General features: G+C 41.6%; 1 protein-coding gene across 3 annotated transcripts in view; it reads left to right on the top strand.

Annotated features, from left to right (window-relative positions):
* The first annotated feature begins 1,294 nt into the window (after nucleotides 1–1,294).
* rassf6 (Ras association domain family member 6) overlaps nucleotides 1,295–17,565 on the top strand; it is a 47,332-nt gene continuing 31,061 nt past the window's right edge. The window contains exons 1-2 of one of the 3 annotated variants that reach the window (XM_048593252.1): nucleotides 1,295–1,489; nucleotides 11,056–11,146. In XM_048593252.1, coding sequence (XP_048449209.1) covers nucleotides 11,088–11,146 — 59 coding nt within the window. In that variant the 5' untranslated portion in view covers nucleotides 1,295–1,489; nucleotides 11,056–11,087. The remainder of the gene's footprint in view (nucleotides 1,490–11,055; nucleotides 11,147–17,565) is intronic. The other 2 variants (XM_048593243.1, XM_048593257.1) reach the window with 2 other exon arrangements.

The following is a 17,565-nucleotide window of genomic DNA, read 5'->3' on the forward strand; positions in this document are numbered from 1 at the left end:
CAGGGAGTACAATATATCTCCACAAAATCATCTGCTCAGATGATATCTTCTTCCTAAAGCTCAGGATGGACAAACTCAGGTCAACAACCCTCTTCAGAGGGTCGGTGTTGACTTGATGGGCCAAATGGCCTGCCTCAACTCTGTAAGGATTCTATGAAATGAATTACTCCAACTTCCAACAAATCATTATGCTATGTCTCATTGGCATAATACACTGGAAATTAAGCCCTACTCTTCTCAGAGTTGTCACAGAAGTTAACAATTTTAAAAAGTAATATAGAGATCACCCACAGCTCCCTAGGATGATCCTGAGTCAGATGATCATCGCTGGTGGTCTCACGGACAAGATGACAGTACTATCCTAGTGCCTTCTTGGTGGAACGCATTCTTCCAATACATATTTCCTCATTGTATGTTCCCATTAGGGTTTGTGCTGCTGTATCATTGAAGGGGAAGGAATAATACCATCTGCAGTCCATCTTCCTTAAATGCTGCCTGATTTTACAATCTGCCATCTTGTGCCCTTCCTGCGTGATGAGGGCAGGTTGGGATTTGCCAACAGGCATTAAATCATTCCCACACCCAAGGATGTGGTCAGTAATAACCTGGGGTGTGACTCAGTCCCACGGCAGTGAGAAATAAATCAAGCATGGATAAAAGGAAATCAAACAATTTCCTGTCAAGTCTATTTCGAACTACAGCAATCAGCATGCATGTTTCTTTATTCCTTTCACTGAAAACTTTACTAGGCTTGAACTTGTACAAGATTTCTGTTCTAATACCGGACTCCAGGAGGAATAAAGTTAAATATGAAGAAACACAAACGTAATGAACTGTGATGAGGAGGACTAGACTCTCTGGTCCATTCAGTCTATCCAATTGTTAAACCTTGTGCCAATCCAAAATTCATGGGCGGAAACATATGAAACTTCCGAGACTGGGAAATGAGGCCAACAGGGGAACTCAATTAAGCAAAATATCAACTTCCTGGCAACGGGATGAAAGTTGGTTATTAAGGTGGCAGCAAATCAAGTGGATCATGCTTCCTGATGGCAACTGCAAAAATCCTATGTTTTTTAGTATATTAGTAGGTCTTGCATGTTTATTAAAACACTTCGCCAGATTAAATTCAAATTTTCAGTATGAAGTCGGAATGGATTCAAGACTGATTAAAGGTGGTGTGCAGAAGGTGAGGTAATCTTCCTGAAGGAATTGGCCTGAACACGAGCTACTTTTTCTTGTATTGGTTGCTTTGTTGAACCAGGAAAGAGGAAGTATTGATGCATTGGGATTGGTGGCAGCTGTGACACTGGTGAACGCGAGGGACTATTTTCCTTGGAGAGGAGAAGACTGAGAGAGGGTTGAAAGACGTTTTCAAAATCATGAGGGAACTGGATAGAGTGGATCAGGAGAAACTGTTTCCACCGATAAGTGAGCCAAGAACCAGAGAGCACAGTTTAACGTGTTTTGCAAAAGAAGAAAATTCGAGGTGAGAAAATTCTTTTTCACACAGTGTGTGGTTAGGGAATGGAATGCAATGCCTGGAAGTATGGTGAAGGCAAGTTCAGTTGAGGCATTCAAGAGGGCATTGGATGATTATTTAAAGAGAAACAATGTTCAAAGGTACCTGGAAATGGCAGGAGATTGGCACCAAGTTAAAATGCTCAGAGAGGCAGTACAAACATGATGGCTGAATGGCCTCCTTCCGCATCATAACAATTTTATGTTTCTGTGAAAGGGGAACAGGGCATGGCTGAGTGAGGATGGGCAAGTTGTCAGACCTAAAGGGTATTTTTTTAATGGGCTTGTGTGGAAACTTGAGCATAAATTAATCATTTAAAATTAAATTAATAAATTAATCACAAATTTATTCATTCAAGGGCATTGCTAACTAAGCCAATAATTATGGCCCATCCCTAATTGCCCTGGAAAAGTTGGTAGTGAGCTACCTCTTGAGCTGCTACAGATTTTGGGATGTAAGTACAGCCACTGCTGTTAGGAATGGATTTCAAGGATTTTGACCCAGTGACAGTGAAGGAACAATTACATATTTCCAAGTTAAAATGGTGTGTGATTTTGATGGGAGCTTACCTGCAGTGATGGTCCCTTGTATCTAATGCCATTATCCTCCGATGTGGAAATGTTTGTGGGTTTGGAAGTTCTGTTGGAGGAGCCTTGGTGAGTTAATGAGTGCACCTTGTTGATGGTACACACCGTTATGGCTGCCATTGTATGTGATTGGTGAAAGCAGCAAACATGGAAGATGGTGGATGGGTTAACAGTCATGTGAGGAGTTGTATCTTGGAATAACATTGAGCTTTTCCAGTGCAGTTAGAGCTGGCCCCATCCAGGCAAGTGAAGAGTATTCCATCACACTCCTGACTTGTGCCTTGTAAATGAATAAAAAGGCATTGGCCAGTCAGAAGGTGAACTACTTCCACTGCTTCTTACAATGGGTGCACGCTACGTTTCTTGTTTAACCTGGTGCACTGAGTGTAACTTCAAGAACTTTATAACACCACAGAACCAGTTGCCATATAAATATGCTGACATTGGTTGTGTGGCTTTTGATTTGCAGATTGTTAGGTAGGTACAGTGCTTAATTGGCTTGACAAATCCATGGAAATTAGTATGGATTCAATTTACCACACTAGATATAACCAGAAAACATTTGCCCTGATTTTAGATCCAAGACTCGTGTAATTTAAGATCTGACTGATTCAACTTGAGGTAAACAAGATTATTGTGAGGATAAAAGAATCTCTTTTCAATTCCAAGTATTTCTGAAGGAAGTTCAAAAACAGTAATGACATAAAATAATTAGGTAATGTAGGAAACACAACATTCATGCGCACACAGCAAGATCCCACAAAGAGCAACAGATAAATAACTAGATAATCTGTCCACAACTGCACTAGATGAGGAAAATATATTGGAGAACTCCACTGCACCTCTTCAAAAATTGAGATTAGATGTTTTAAATCTTCCAAACAGGCTAAGTGGGGCATCAGCTTAACATCTCTTCTAAAAGTTGATACTCCTGACAATGCAGCACTCCATCAGTACTGGACTAAAGTGTCAGCCAAGATCATGTGCATAAGTCCTAATGAAATAAAATATCATAAGTCTCAAAACATTTTTCTTTAAATGTGAAATTTGATGCTTTTCTCCTTGCCTAATAACCTATTGAGAAAATAAGTAAATGCACCATTTTCAAAAGTGTAATTTTATCTTATTTTTAATTCAAAGTGGAATTTCATTTTTCCTCTTTCATGATTAGCCCTTGCTTTTGCTATTAACATCCTGTCAATTTAAAAAGTTTGCATGTTTCATACCACTTAACAAAGCCTCTCAGATTGACAATGAACAGTTCTGCAGCACACAGAGGCTGTAGGTTTTAAAAATAGAACATAGAACATAGAACATTACAGCGCAGTACAGGCCCTTCGGCCCTCGATGTTGCGCCAACCTGTGAAACCAATCTGAAGCCCATCTAACCTAAACTATTCCATTATCATCCATATGTTTATCCAATGACAATTTAAATGCCCTTAAAGTTGGCGAGTCTACTATTTTTGCAGGCAGGGCATTCCACGCCCTTACTACTCTCTGAGTAAAGAACCTACCTCTGACATCTGTCCTATATCTATCACCCCTCAATTTAAAGCTATGTCCCCTCATGCTAGCCACCACCATCTGAGGAAAAAGGCTCCCACTGTCCACCCTATCTAATCCTCTGATCATCTTGTATGTCTCTATCAAGTCACCTCTTAACCTTCTTCTCTCTAACGAAAACAACCTCAAGACCCTCAGCCTTTCCTCATAAGACCTTCCCTCCATACCAGGCAACATCCTGGTAAATCTCCTCTGCACCCTTTCCAATGCTTCCACATCCTTCCTATAATAATGTTATTAAAACAATTAATTCAGTCAATCTGTCTCCACCAAAAATGGAATTTAAATTTAACTTAGTTGAGGATGATTCACTAGAACAGAAACAAAGGTCTCAGCTCTCCATCAAACATATTTTTTTGTTTTTTCAGTTTCAAAATTAGAGGCAATGATATTTAAGTCAACAGTCTCCAGACCTGAATCTACAGCAACCATCTTTAAAGCTCACCTCCCACACTGTAGAGGGAAGCAAGAATTGAAGCTGGAGACTGTCATCAACTTTAAAAATATTGATATTTTATTCTGCAGAAAAAAATAATCAGCAAGGTGTGTATAATGGTGGAGTTCAATGGTGTAGAAATTGAACCTTCTTTCCAGACTCCAAACAGGGAAAACAAAGTTTCATCCCACAGCCAATTATTGCTTGCATTACAAACACCGTCATATTTGTTTCTATAGCTTTGTAAGTATTCAGTTCCATCACCAAAAACAGGGTCTGGATCCATGGCACATATGAATTCGATTCCTGGAGCCCATTCTTTCTGGGTAACTTGCTTCCAACATGGGGAACAAATGCTTGGCTTGTCCAATTCAGAATTCCTGACTGCAGAACAAAATGGCTAAGTTGAATTATTACGCATTTTGCCCGCAAGGACTCCACATTCCAAAGCTTACCCTCAAGATAAAGAGCCTAAAACTCCTGAGCTTGAATGTGTACCCACCCTATGTATTCAAAAGACCCACTCCTTGGAATCTGGGTTTATCCATGCAAACAGACTGAGAGTCTGATCCACAATTTCCACCAACAGTGCAATCCTTCATAAACTTTGGAGAATATTTTGGGATATTTACAGACACTGGGAAGCTCAATTTATTTATTGAATGTTGGTCATCACTTGTTAACCTGGGGTCCAGAATACAGTAATCAAATCCAACATGTCCCAAACTTTGGTTCAGCATTATCTCCATGAAAGTTCCGGTGAAGTATGTTGACATGTTGATGCATACATCTTTACTCATATAGCTTTCACTTACTATTAGAATTTGGTAATCCACTAAGTGGTCAAGAGATCAGTTAGAAACAATAGGATTTATGTTCTGCTTTAGTGCTGCCAGCTCAGAGTTTCCCCTAATAGAGGTCTTCCATCAGGATTTTGGATATGGAGGCCAGTGCATCTAATCCATATCCTGCTCATCTTTCTGATATTGACTTGCATCTCTAATTCTCAATCTGTTTTCTTGTACACATATGAACACACAAATTAGAAACAGAAGAAGTACATTTGGCGCTTTAATCCCTCTCTGCCACTGAAAAAGATCATGGCCAAGCTGTTCAGGTTCCAAATTCCACATTCGCATCTATCTCTGGGAACATTTGATTTTTTTGCCTCATAATCTATTTACCTCCACTTTAAAATTTTTCATTGATCCTGCCTCTAATGCTTTCTGAAGCAAGCTGTTCCAATGTTGTATAGCCACAAAGAACATAATTTCCCTCATCTTTGTCTTAAAAGGTGACCCCTAATTTTAAAAGTGTTCCTTTGTTCTGAACTCACCCACAGGAGTAATCAAACATTCTTTCCGCATCCATTTTGTCCAGACTGTTCATCAACTTAGAAACTTTAATCCAATCACTTGCACTTCTAAACACCAGTAAAAACAAGCCCAGTCTGTCCAATCATTCTTCACACGACAACCTACTAATACCAAGTATCGACGTAGTAAACCTCTGAACCACCCCTAACATATTTACATCCTTTCTTAAATTATCAAACCAAAACTGCATAGTATCCGAGATTTGTTGCCGCCTGCCAGTTCGATAATACAATTGCCCGATGAAGACCTCATTTATTAAGCATTATTAATTATCGGTAAGAGGAAGCCTGCATTTATTATGATTTTATCCACTGGCACAACAACCTTATTCCCACTCCACTGGGATGTTTTTTGTCATTCTCTTTATCCTATCCACAAATGACCTGTTCTCTGTTTATTTCGCTCATTGTCTATTGTTGCACTGCTTTCCTGTTCTATTTTGTTTTGTTACTTTAAACACAGACATCAATTGCAAAAACCAAATAATCAAATCTTTGTCTCAAGCAAACTCATTTGATACTATTCAGCACAACTACTCAGTCAAATCTACCATTTCGAACCATTATTTGGCTCTTTTTGGTGTGATACTATTCACTGCAATAAATTAGGTACAGTGCTTCATAATTTCAGCACGACTATACAAAAAAGACATTTGTTTAAAATACTTATCTCAATTCTACCTTTGATCTCTACATTCCATGCATGCTAATATGAAATTACAATCTACCAAGAGACAAAATGCAGACTTTGGATAACATGGAGCCATTCTGTACACTACTGTCTCCCAAAAGTTCAGTTACTATGGTTATCCATTTCACTCAAGCTCTTCAATCATTTTGTTATTGTAAACAGTGGCCTAGTCAACATGTTTCAGAACGTTAAGACATGGATGAATGACCTTCCTTTAACGAGATCTGTTCAAAAACTGCTTCTGTTAATCAGAATGGAATGGTCTTTTAAACACATCCTGCACTGATCCCACAAACAATGTGCATTGGCAATCCCACACCCATCTCTGACAGGATTACATTTACAGAACAACATTCGGTGCCATCATTAATAATGTTACTATAAAATGCAGTCTTTCATTCCACAGATTGTTCCATGGAGAGTTTTCAATTTAGTTCAGACAGTCACACTGTTTGACATCATGACCTTTTGCGTTTGTGCTTTACCTTCTTTCACCGGACATGGAGCTGTCAGTAAACTGCATTTTGCTGCTGACAACAGCTTATCAAGGTTGGCACATATTCATACTTGCGCGGAAAATTTTGCCAAATTTCATTTGCCTCCAGAAATTCTTCTGCTGAAGGTTCAATTTGCCAACTTTTGTTTGACAATTCACATCCAGCATATCATGTTTTGAAAGATGTGAATTGTCAAACAAAAGTTGGCAAATTGAATCGTGGTGTCCATTTTCCCATTGGCCAGGGCATTGAATATAAAAGTTGGCAAGTTATGTTACAGCTGTATAAAACTTTAGTTGGGCCACATTTGGTATATTGCGTGCAGTTCTGTTCGCCACACTACCAAGAGGATGCGAATGTTTGGAGAGGATGCAGAGAAGGTTTACCAGCATATTGCCTGTTCTGGAGGGTTTTAGTTATGGGGAGAGGTTGGATAACTCAAATTGTTTTCATTGGAAAGACAGAGGCTGAGGGATCATCTGATAGAGATCTACAAAATTATGTGAGGCATAGATAGGGTGGATAGTCAAAGGCTGTTTCCCCAGGGCAGAAAGGTCAACTACAAGAGGGCACAGGTTCAAGGTGAGGGGGAAAGTTTAGTGGAGAAGTGTGGGGGAAATTTTTCACACAGAGGATGGTGGATGCCTGGAAAACACAGCCAGTAGAGGTGGTGTTTAGGGCGTATCTTGATAGAAACATGAATGGGAGGTGAACAGAGGGATAGATACTGAGCATGGGCAATAAATATAACGGGTCTAAATCAGTACTGGGAATCAGCGCAGGCTTGCTGGTCTGAAAGGCCTGTTCCTGTGCTGTATTGCTTTGTATATAATAGAGCAATAAGCAGATGTTTGTCTTTACCTGATTGTTTAAGTTGTTTAAATGATAAATGCTTTTGCACAGCTGTGGCTCTCAATCCCACAACTGTTTTGTGTGTTAGTTTCACACATTGCTACTTAAATTTTGAGGTTGAATACATAAGAGGAGCAGTATGTATGATCTTCCTCATTCTTCGCAATATATGCGTTTGGGGCTTCCATCCATGCACTACTTTTCAGATGTGAGTTACTGTATAAATTTCTGCTGATGTCCCAGTATCTTGCTTCAAGTGTCTCGGTGATGCCATCTGATAGTCAAATAACAGGAAATTACCCAGAACACAGCTTTGTTTGCAGAAAAATGGGAAGGATCACCTGGTCTTTCCAACTATCAACTCCCACTCAACTTGCCATTTGATTCAAGATAACAAGGTGTAGAGCTGGATGAACACAGCAGGCCAAGCAGCATCAGAGGAGCAGGAAGGCTGACGTTTCGGGCCTAGACCCTTCTTCAAAAAAAAGCCTTCCTGATCCTCTGATGCTGCTTGGCCTGCTGTGTTCATCCAGCTCTACACCTTGTTATCTCAGATTCTCCAGCATCTGCAGTTCCTACTATCTCTAGCCATTTGATTCACTCATTTTCGTTAAAAATCCATTCCATTTTAATGTACTTCAGTTTGAACGTATACATGATTTGATGTGGAAGTAATTTTAGTTTGTCATAATTTTCACTCTAAGAATACTTTTAATCTTGACCTTTCTTAACATTCATTTTCATGAACGGGGCATCATTGGCAAGCTTAGCTTTTAGTGTCATTCCCATTGTTTGACACAACAGAATGTATAAAGGGAAAGTTGCTATTGTTTCACCAAACAATTATGAGGCTCTCTCATTAGAGAGGGACAACCGGTGATTTTTAACTTGAGGTCACCACACTTCAGGCGAAGGGAAAGGTTGAGAAGGAGAGTCCTTCATGGTAACCTCAACTGATGCAGGAACTGAAGCCAACCTTTTGGCATCACTCGGTATCACATTCCTCATGTAGGGGGTTGCCTCATGTGGAAATGAGGCATCCCCATCTCCTTTTCTGAGCAAGCCCTGAGCAGGGTCACTTTTGTGGCTTCACCTCTGCTCCTAAACACCTCCCACAGCCTAAAAACAGGAGTACAGTGGGAAATAACCTTAAGCTGTCACTAATTGACTCAATTGAGGCAAGAAAAGATGGGCTGGTGTAGGCCTCACCTATCCAACCATAAATTTGCAGCTAGGTTAGTAAGGGGGAGACCTTCTGCAGGATTTTATGCTCCTCCCTAAACCACACATGTGAGAGAATATAATATTCAGCCCATAAATTGAAATGCAAATTCAGAACCAAACCCACACATCTGAACTCAAACATAAAGCCAAAGTCAAACCCTGAATCTAAATCCATTGTTGTCAATACTTAGAAATATTTAATAGTAAGTGTCACTAAATGTCGTAAACAATAAAACAATCTGATGTCTTCAAATTTATAGTACACTTTCTGAATTAGACCATAAGATATAGGAACAGAAGTAGGCCATTTGGCCCAATGAGTCTTGTCTGCCATTCAGTCATGGCTGATATGTTTCTCAACCCCATTCCCCTGCCTTCACCTCATAACCCTTGATTTCCTTACCAATCAAGAACCTATCTATGTTTGTCTTAAATATACTCAATGCCTCCACAGCCCACAAAAGCAATGAGTTCCACAAATTAGCCATCCTTTGGCTGAAGAAATTTCTCCTCATCTCAGTTCTAAAGGGTCATCCCTTCACTCTGAGACTGTGCCCTCAGGTTCTAACTCTAACAAAATGCTTAATAAAATAATATATATTAACTGCTATTAATTAACTGTTCCAATATAATAGCATCCCATAAACATATCCCTAGCAAAGGCAAATTCAGTAAAACAGACTGTCTCACATGCAATTCTAGGAGCAGGAAGAGAACCTCAGCTTTTAGCCAGAGAGAGGAATAAGAGCTTCCACATCCAGTTTCAAGGCCCCTGCATTTGCAGAAAGCTAAAACTAAAAATCTGGTTTTGTGGGAACTTGACCCCACCCAGTAAGGGTGCTTCTATTGTTTCAACTTTTAAAAAAAAAGCTGCAAGGCCTCACAAGCTGTTTACTTTATTGGCTTTGGAACAGACTGCTCTTCACCTCTGTCTCAACCTTCCTTCATAGAAAAACCAGGAGAAAATACATCTCCTAATGCCATAGTATCATCACAAAACATTGCATTTGCCAACTGTACTTGCATGTTAACCTGAACTAGGACTCCCAAGTCCGTTAGGCTTCAGATTTCTGAAGATTTTCTCCATTGAGAAAAATAGTCTATATTTCTATTCTTCCTACCAAAATGCATAACCTCACACTTTCTTACATTGTATTCCATCTGTCAATTCTTTGCCCACTCTCCTAGCCTGTCCAACCTTCTGCAGCCCACCTGCTTCCTAACACTACCTGTCCCCCCACCTATTTTTGTATCATCTGCAAACTTAGCAACACACCCTCAGTTTCTTTGTCCAGATCGTTAATGTAAAATGTGAATAGATGTGGACCCAATACTGACCTTGTGGAACTCCACTAGTCATTGGCTGCCATCCTGAAAAGATTCCTTCATCTCTACTCTCTGCCTTCTGCCAGTCAGCCATGCTATGCTCTTAACACCATGGGCTCTTATCTTAAAGAAGCCTCGTGTGTGGCCCCTTTTCAAAGCTTTCTAAAAATCCAAATAGATCATGTCCACTGGCTCTCCTTTGTCTAACTTGCTTGTTTCCTCCTCAAAAGAATTCTTACAGATTTGTAGGCATTACCTCCCTTGAAGAAGCAGTGCTGACTCAGCCCTATTTTACCATGCACTTCTAAGTACTCCACAAACTCATCTATGGACTCTAAAATCTTAACAAAAACTGAGATCAGGCTAACAAGCCTATTGTTTCCTATCTTCTGCCTTCCTCTCTTCTTAAACATTTGCCAATTTCAGTCCTCTGAGACCTTCTCCTCCAGTGATTCCTGAAAGATCACCACCAATGCCCCTACAATCTCCTCAGCTATCTCTTTCAGAACTTTAGGGACGTAGTCCATCTGATCCGGGTATTTTATCCACCTTCAGACCTTTCAGTTTCCCTACCGCCTTTTCCTTAGTGATGGCCACTACACAATTATTTTATGTCAATCAAGAACGTCAACCATGCATATCCAAGGACTGTTCTAACTTGTATTTCTGTATCAACCAGTATCTTATGAGATCTTTTTAGTTTTGATTTCCCTAATTCAGATGTTTTGTTTATTGCTAATTAACTTTTGTGGAGTGTATCAACAAGTAATGCACTGATAAAGAAGTCGTGCGGTACAATGTTGGTGTCCCTACCTTTGGACAAAAGGCCTGGGTTCAAATCTCACCTGCCATGGAAGTGTGTCATAACATGTCTCAAAAGATTGATTAAAATAAATGCACTCTTGTACTCTGCATATTTGTAACTTCAAAAGAATATTGCAATAATAATTCCATGTTATTATTCATTTTTCTTTGTCAGATTTCCTTCTTCTCTGAATAAATGAATTTGTCATGAACACTGTTCATCGGCAGCCTCAAATTCAAGTTCGTAAAGACAAGTGTATTTCCAGGTACTGAGATTCTGCTCACAAGGATCTTTCCTCCTATTCCCATCCTTTCTATAAAAGCTCCCTTTTCAGCAAGTATTTGTTTCCATTGTACCAGTAATGTGATCAATGAATAAAAATGTTTTTACAGCTTAACCACAGCATATTGATTTTTAAGGTACTGATGTTTATTAGGAGAATGCTTGTGATTAGCAGCGAGCAATAAAAATCAAACTTACCTATCTAAGTATTTACACTCATTGCCATTTAAACTAATTTTGCATTCAGATCATTATTTTTGAATTTCATCATGATAGTTTTGATGACAGCGGAGTGCCATAAACACCATGAAATGTAATGGACTTGTGGGTAGACCGAACATCTGATCCTCCTTGAAGTCTCTGTCATAATGTTGATCATATCAGGGTAACCTCTAATTGCTAACATGCAATAAACTATAACTTGTTAAGCGCATGAACTCTTTTACATAGATCAAGAAGTGATTTTTCTCTCCCACACTAGACCAACCAGGCCCTGTAGCTTCCTGCAGTTAAAAAGGATGGCTACACCAATCAATTTTAACTCCACTGCGAAGCCTCTTCTAAGGATGCCTACCTTGAAGAAGTTACCGTCCTCCCTCTGGAAAGACCTCTCTCTCCCACTGCAACCCTCTGGTAATCTCTTCGGCCCTGAAACTGCTCGACTACGTCCTGCCTCTCCACCTGTCTGCTCCTTTATCCACCTTCCATCCGCCTCCCCCCCACCTCTCTATTTATTTCAGAATCCCTTTCCCTTCCCCCATTTCTGAAGAAAGGTCCACACCTGAAACGTCAGCTTTCCTGCTCCTCTGATGCTGCTTGGCCTGCTGTGTTCATCCAGCTCCACACCTTGTTATCTCAGATTCTCCAGCATCGGCAGTTCCTACTATCTCTCCCAACATTCATCACACTGTGCGGCGTGCTGGCATGCCCATTCAACAAAAATCCTGTCAGATAAGAAGCAACAGACATTAAATGTACTGAATTTTGTCAGCCCCCTCGCGTCCAGATGGTGGCTTCAAAAATGTTTGCTGTAGCTGTGAGAAATTTAGCTGGCTGATAGCAATCACATGGGTGGTAGTCACTTTGCATGAGAAAGCGTGGAAACAATCCTATCACAGCACAGGGAGTGACAGTGAACTGCCACAAAGTGTGAGTAGGTAAGAACACTGATGCTATCTTTGAAAAGCTGACCGCAGGTCCTGTAAAACTATTCCTGCTGGAGCCACATCTATGACTGTCCCATTACTGCTGCTGGAATCCCCTGTGCCCTGCTATCAAGACCACAATACCTAAGCTACAGACCAGAGGTAATTGGGACCATGTCCCTGAAGATACATTGGTGTCCCCAAGGTATCGATGCCTCCCTGCAGATCCTCCTCCAGGCTGTAGTATAACAACAGGAGTTTCTCCTTTCAAGGGCCAACATCAATAGAGCCTCCTGCCTGACCAAATAAACCTGGGCAGAAATCACATAGAAGTTAAAGAGCCAGGGGGTAAGCTGTGAAACTGGTTCCAGTGTTATAAGACGGTCAATAACCTCCTTTGATCTGCCAAGTTAAATCCACAGAACTCTGGGAAATGTGCGTGGATATACAGGAAATAACATGAATATATTCTGGGCACATTGCACAGGGCTGAGGCTGAAGCAGGTCCTTTTTGTCCAAGATTATAGCTATCAATAGGATAGCTGATTGCAGCATATGAAGTGATTTCAGGTCTCATGACACTCAATGTGTTGTGGGTGTTATTCCAAGATGGTATGCAGCAACCTCACCCCATTCTGTGCATAATGTACAGAGACCAATAAAACAGTTCTCATTTGCATGGAGGAAAGCCACTGCCTGGTTTAAGTAGAAGAGCTGCCAAAACCTGCCTCACATCATTTTTGACTGCACTTACATAAGGTATCAACAATTATCTAGGACTACTTCTCAAGGACAGACAGGGGGTTCTGTCTGAGTTCATCCCCCCAGCTCCCCTGTCACCAGGTGTGAGGAGGCATTGAAGACCAGCATAAAGCCATCAGAAGGCATGCCGATGATATTTGTACTGCTGGGCTACAGGTAAAGGCTAACAGTACCATGATATCTGCTTGCAGGATAAGTCATAGAGTGATACAGTCATAGATTCATACAGCATAGAAAAGGCCTTCAGCTCATCGAGTCTGCAGCAACAATAACTACCACTGAAGATGCACTAATCCCAATTTCCTGCACTTGTCCCATTTCCTTGATTATTATGATATTTCAAGTGCTCAACAAAATATTTTTTAAAGTTTTTAAGGTTTCCACTGCCTTTGGGCAGTGCATTGACGGTGAGAAAGGTCCACAAGAAGGGTCAACAACATCCAGGAAAGATTGAAAGAAGCACTCCAAGAATGGCTGTCCATTGTAGACAGAGGCATTGTAATGTCTACCTAAGAAAGTAAAGAGCATCGTATTCACTTGCCCACTGTAAGCCTTTGGAATCGCTAATAGCAGACAAGTGTACGACTTTAGAATAACCTAAGGAATGCAAGGTTGGAATGGGCAGACCTCTGCATTGCCATCCCAAAATATCTGTGTTTTCTCAAGCAGATTGTGACAATTCAAGTGGACGAATGTCTGCTACAGCCACAGGAATCTTGTTGTTCTTTGAGGAGGAAAATCTCTCAGAGGGTGCACTGTTTCATCATTGCCCAGCATCTGGATCTAGCACAGAAACTCTCTCCTTGGTGGATTTGGTGGTCATAATCTTTGATCACAAACTTGTGATAGCAGCACACAATTACCCATGTAGCTGTCTGAAGCTGTTATGGGTAAGGCCACTGACAGTAGGAGAAGGCCAAAGCTATACTGAGCCCAAAGCACATGACAAGTCTCTGGCATTGACGCACAGAAGATGCCGGTGTTGTGAACGTCATGAGAGGAAATCTGGCAAATTTTCCAGGGGCAATGTGCAGACATGAGCAGACAACAGAGGAGTCTATGAACGCTACCATGTTTCAGGCATGTGAGCATAATATTCAGCCTATTGAGGCACACTGACAATCTACAGGTGATTTTAACCCCTCAGCCCATTAGCTACTGGGCTGCTGGGCAGCTAATATCAACCAGAAATCTTACATACAAGTATCCCACAATATTCCTTCAGTATCAGCACTGATGGTATTAGTAATTAACACGGATTGTGTCACTTGCTGTTAGTAAAATTGTAACTTATATCATTTAAATATCTCTAATTAAAACCTAAAGGTATGAGTCTCTGCACTTATAATCTATAATTTTCAGTATGAGAGGTTGACTGACAATAATTTCTTTTATTACAAAAATGATTACATTTAAATATTTCATGGCTGTAAAGCATTTCAAGACATCCAGTCTTCGTGGAAAGTCTTATCCAAATCCAAGTCTTTCTTTTTATTCATACATCATTAAAATTGCATTTAGATTCACTGACTTGATTTAATGTCTGTATCTGTATCTGCTACTCTAGTACAGGAGACTGAAATTATTTATTATTTGATTGGAAAACCAGGCTGTAAATTGTCATTTATGCAACGCTGTCAGTACAGCAGTGCATCTCTGCCCACAAATTTATCCTTTCCACAGCTGCCCTCATGTGAAATTGCTGTGACGTTTGGTTTATTATTTTGAGAACAATTTTTGGACACTGATTAATGCAATCCATGCCACATGATATCAGCTTTGCTGCTGGTGGAATCTTCAATGTTCCATTGGACTGTAAAATTGTTGACTAAACTCAAAAATACAATAATTTAACTTGGGAAGCAAAGCTTTTCCAGTTGAATTTTGACTGGGGACTAAATGGTACAGCAAATTAATGCGCTATCATTTCATCTGGAAGAGTTGAACAAATGGAACAAACATCTCCTATTTTTATTCTGCTGTTTTATTCCCAAATGGAATATGTTTGAGTAATCTTTGCCTAATTTTCGATTTATTTGAGGCATTTGTTCATAATTTAAATCTAACAGAGAGACCAGAATCTCTCCCTCACTGATACTAGATAGATAAATGTAAAATGGAATTTGCTGGCCAGAGAGCCAGAGTTAAGCTATGAACACATTGTAGTCTTCAAAAGATAGATTTTGTAAAATAACGCTGCTAGCACACAGCTTTGCACTTTGAGGGAGCATATTCTTACAACTGAGCTTGGGCAAGTACACTGTCACCCTTCAGTCCCATTGGTCCACTGGTCATGACAAAAGTTAAAATGCCTTACTTTCAGTGATATAGTTAATTATATATTTCATCTGTATTAGATTTATAAGGATTCAAGCAGGTTTCCTTAACAAACAAGATTATTGATTTTTTAAAATTAAAATAAGCCTTATTGACAAAGCTGCATAGAAAACTAACACAATATAGGAGCAAATTACTGCAGTTGCTGGAATCTGTACTGAAAACAACAAATTCTGGAAATCACAGCAGGTCAGGCAGCATTCATGGAGAGAGAGCAAGCTAATGTTTCGAGTCTAGATGATTCTTCATCAGAGTCAAATTAACGCAGCTTGAAATACGGAAGTTTAAATATTTACTCTTTTAAATAATTCCCCACAAACATACACACACCAATTAAAGAAAATTTTTAAAAATTCTCTACAGAAATCTTTTTAAAAAACATGTTGGCCGATAATTCGAGACAACAAGGTGCAGGGCTGGATGAACACAGCAGGCCAAGCAGCATCGTAGGAGCAGAAAGGCTGACGTTTCGGGCCTAGACCCTTCATCAGAAAAGGGGGAGGGGAAGGGGGTTCTGAAATAAATAGGGAGAGAGTGGGAGGCGGATAGAAGATGGATAGAGGAGAGGATAGGTGGAGAGGAAACAAACAGGTCGAAGAGGCGGGGATGGGGCCAGTAAAGGTGAGTGTAGGTGGGGAGTTAAGGAGGGGATAGGTCAGTCCAGGGAGGAGGGACAGGTCAAGGGGGCGGGATGAGGTTAGTCGGTAGGAGATGGACGTGCGACTTGAGGTGGGAGGAGGGGATAGGTGGGAGGAAGAACAGGTTAGGGAGGCGGGGACGAGCTGGACTGGTTTTGGGATGCAGTAGGGGGAGGAGAGATTTTGAAGCTTGTGAAATCCACATTGATACCATTGGGCTGCAGGGTTCCCAAGCGGAATATGAGTTGCTGTTCCTGCAACCTTCGGGTGGCATCGTTGTGGCACTGCAGGAGGCCCAGGATGGACATGTCGTCTGAGGAATGGGAGGGGGAGTTGAAATGGTTTGCGACTGGGAGGTGCAGTTGTTTATTGCGAACCGAGTGCAGGTGTTCTGCAAAGCGGTCCCCGAGTCTCCACTTGGTTTCCCCGATGTAGAGGAGGCCACAACGGGTACAGCGGATGCAGTATAGCACATTGGCAGATGTGCAGGTGAACATCTGCTTGATGTGGAAAGTCTTCTTGGGGCCTGGGATGGGGGTGAGGGAGGAGGTATGGGGGCAGGTGTAGCACTTCCTGAGGTTGCAGGGAAAAGTGCCGGGTGTGGTGGGGCTGGAGGGGAGTGTGGAGCGGACAAGGGAGTCACGGAGGGAGTGGTCCCTCCGGAAAGCAGATAAGCGTGGGGAAGGAAAGATGTCTTTGGTGGTGGGGTCGGATTGCAGATGGCGGAAGAGTCGGAGGATGATGCGTTGGATCCGGAGGTTGGTGGGGTGGTACGTGAGGACGAGGGGGATTCTTTTTTGGTTCTTATTGCGTGGACGGGGTGTGAGGGATGAGTTGCGGGTGATGTGGGAGACACAGTTGAGGGCGTTCTCGACCACTGAGAGGGGGAAGTTACGGTCCTTGAAAAACGAGGACAACTGAGATGTACGGGAGTGGAATGCCTCATCCTGGGAGCAGATGCGGCGGAGGCGAAGGAATTGGGAATAGGGGATAGCATTTTTGCCCTTCCTGGACCTCTCTGTTTCCATATCGGGCAACCACCTCGAAACTGATATTCATTTCAAGCCCACCGACTCCCACAGCTACCTAGAATACTCCTCCTCCCACCCATTTTCCTGCAAAAATGCTATCCCCTATTCCCAATTCCTTCGCCTCCGCCGCATCTGCTCCCAGGATGAGGCATTCCACTCCCGTACATCTCAGTTGTCCTCGTTTTTCAAGGACCGTAACTTCCCCTCCTCGGTGGTCGAGAACGCCCTCAACCGTGTCTCCCACATCTCCCGCACCTCATCCCTCACACCCCGTCCACGCAATAAGAACCAAAAAAGAATCCCCCTCGTCCTCACGTACCACCCCACCAACCTCCGGATCCAACGCATCATCCTACGACACTTCCGCCATCTGCAATCCGACCCCACCACCAAAGACATCTTTCCCTCCCCACCCTTATCTGCTTTCCGGAGGGATCACTCTCTCCGTGACTCCCTTGTCTGCTCCACACTCCCCTCCAGCCCCACCAC

Source organism: Rhincodon typus, chromosome 3, assembly GCF_021869965.1.
Source record: "Rhincodon typus isolate 14 chromosome 3, sRhiTyp1.1, whole genome shotgun sequence".
Classification (NCBI taxonomy): Eukaryota; Metazoa; Chordata; class Chondrichthyes; order Orectolobiformes; family Rhincodontidae; genus Rhincodon; species Rhincodon typus.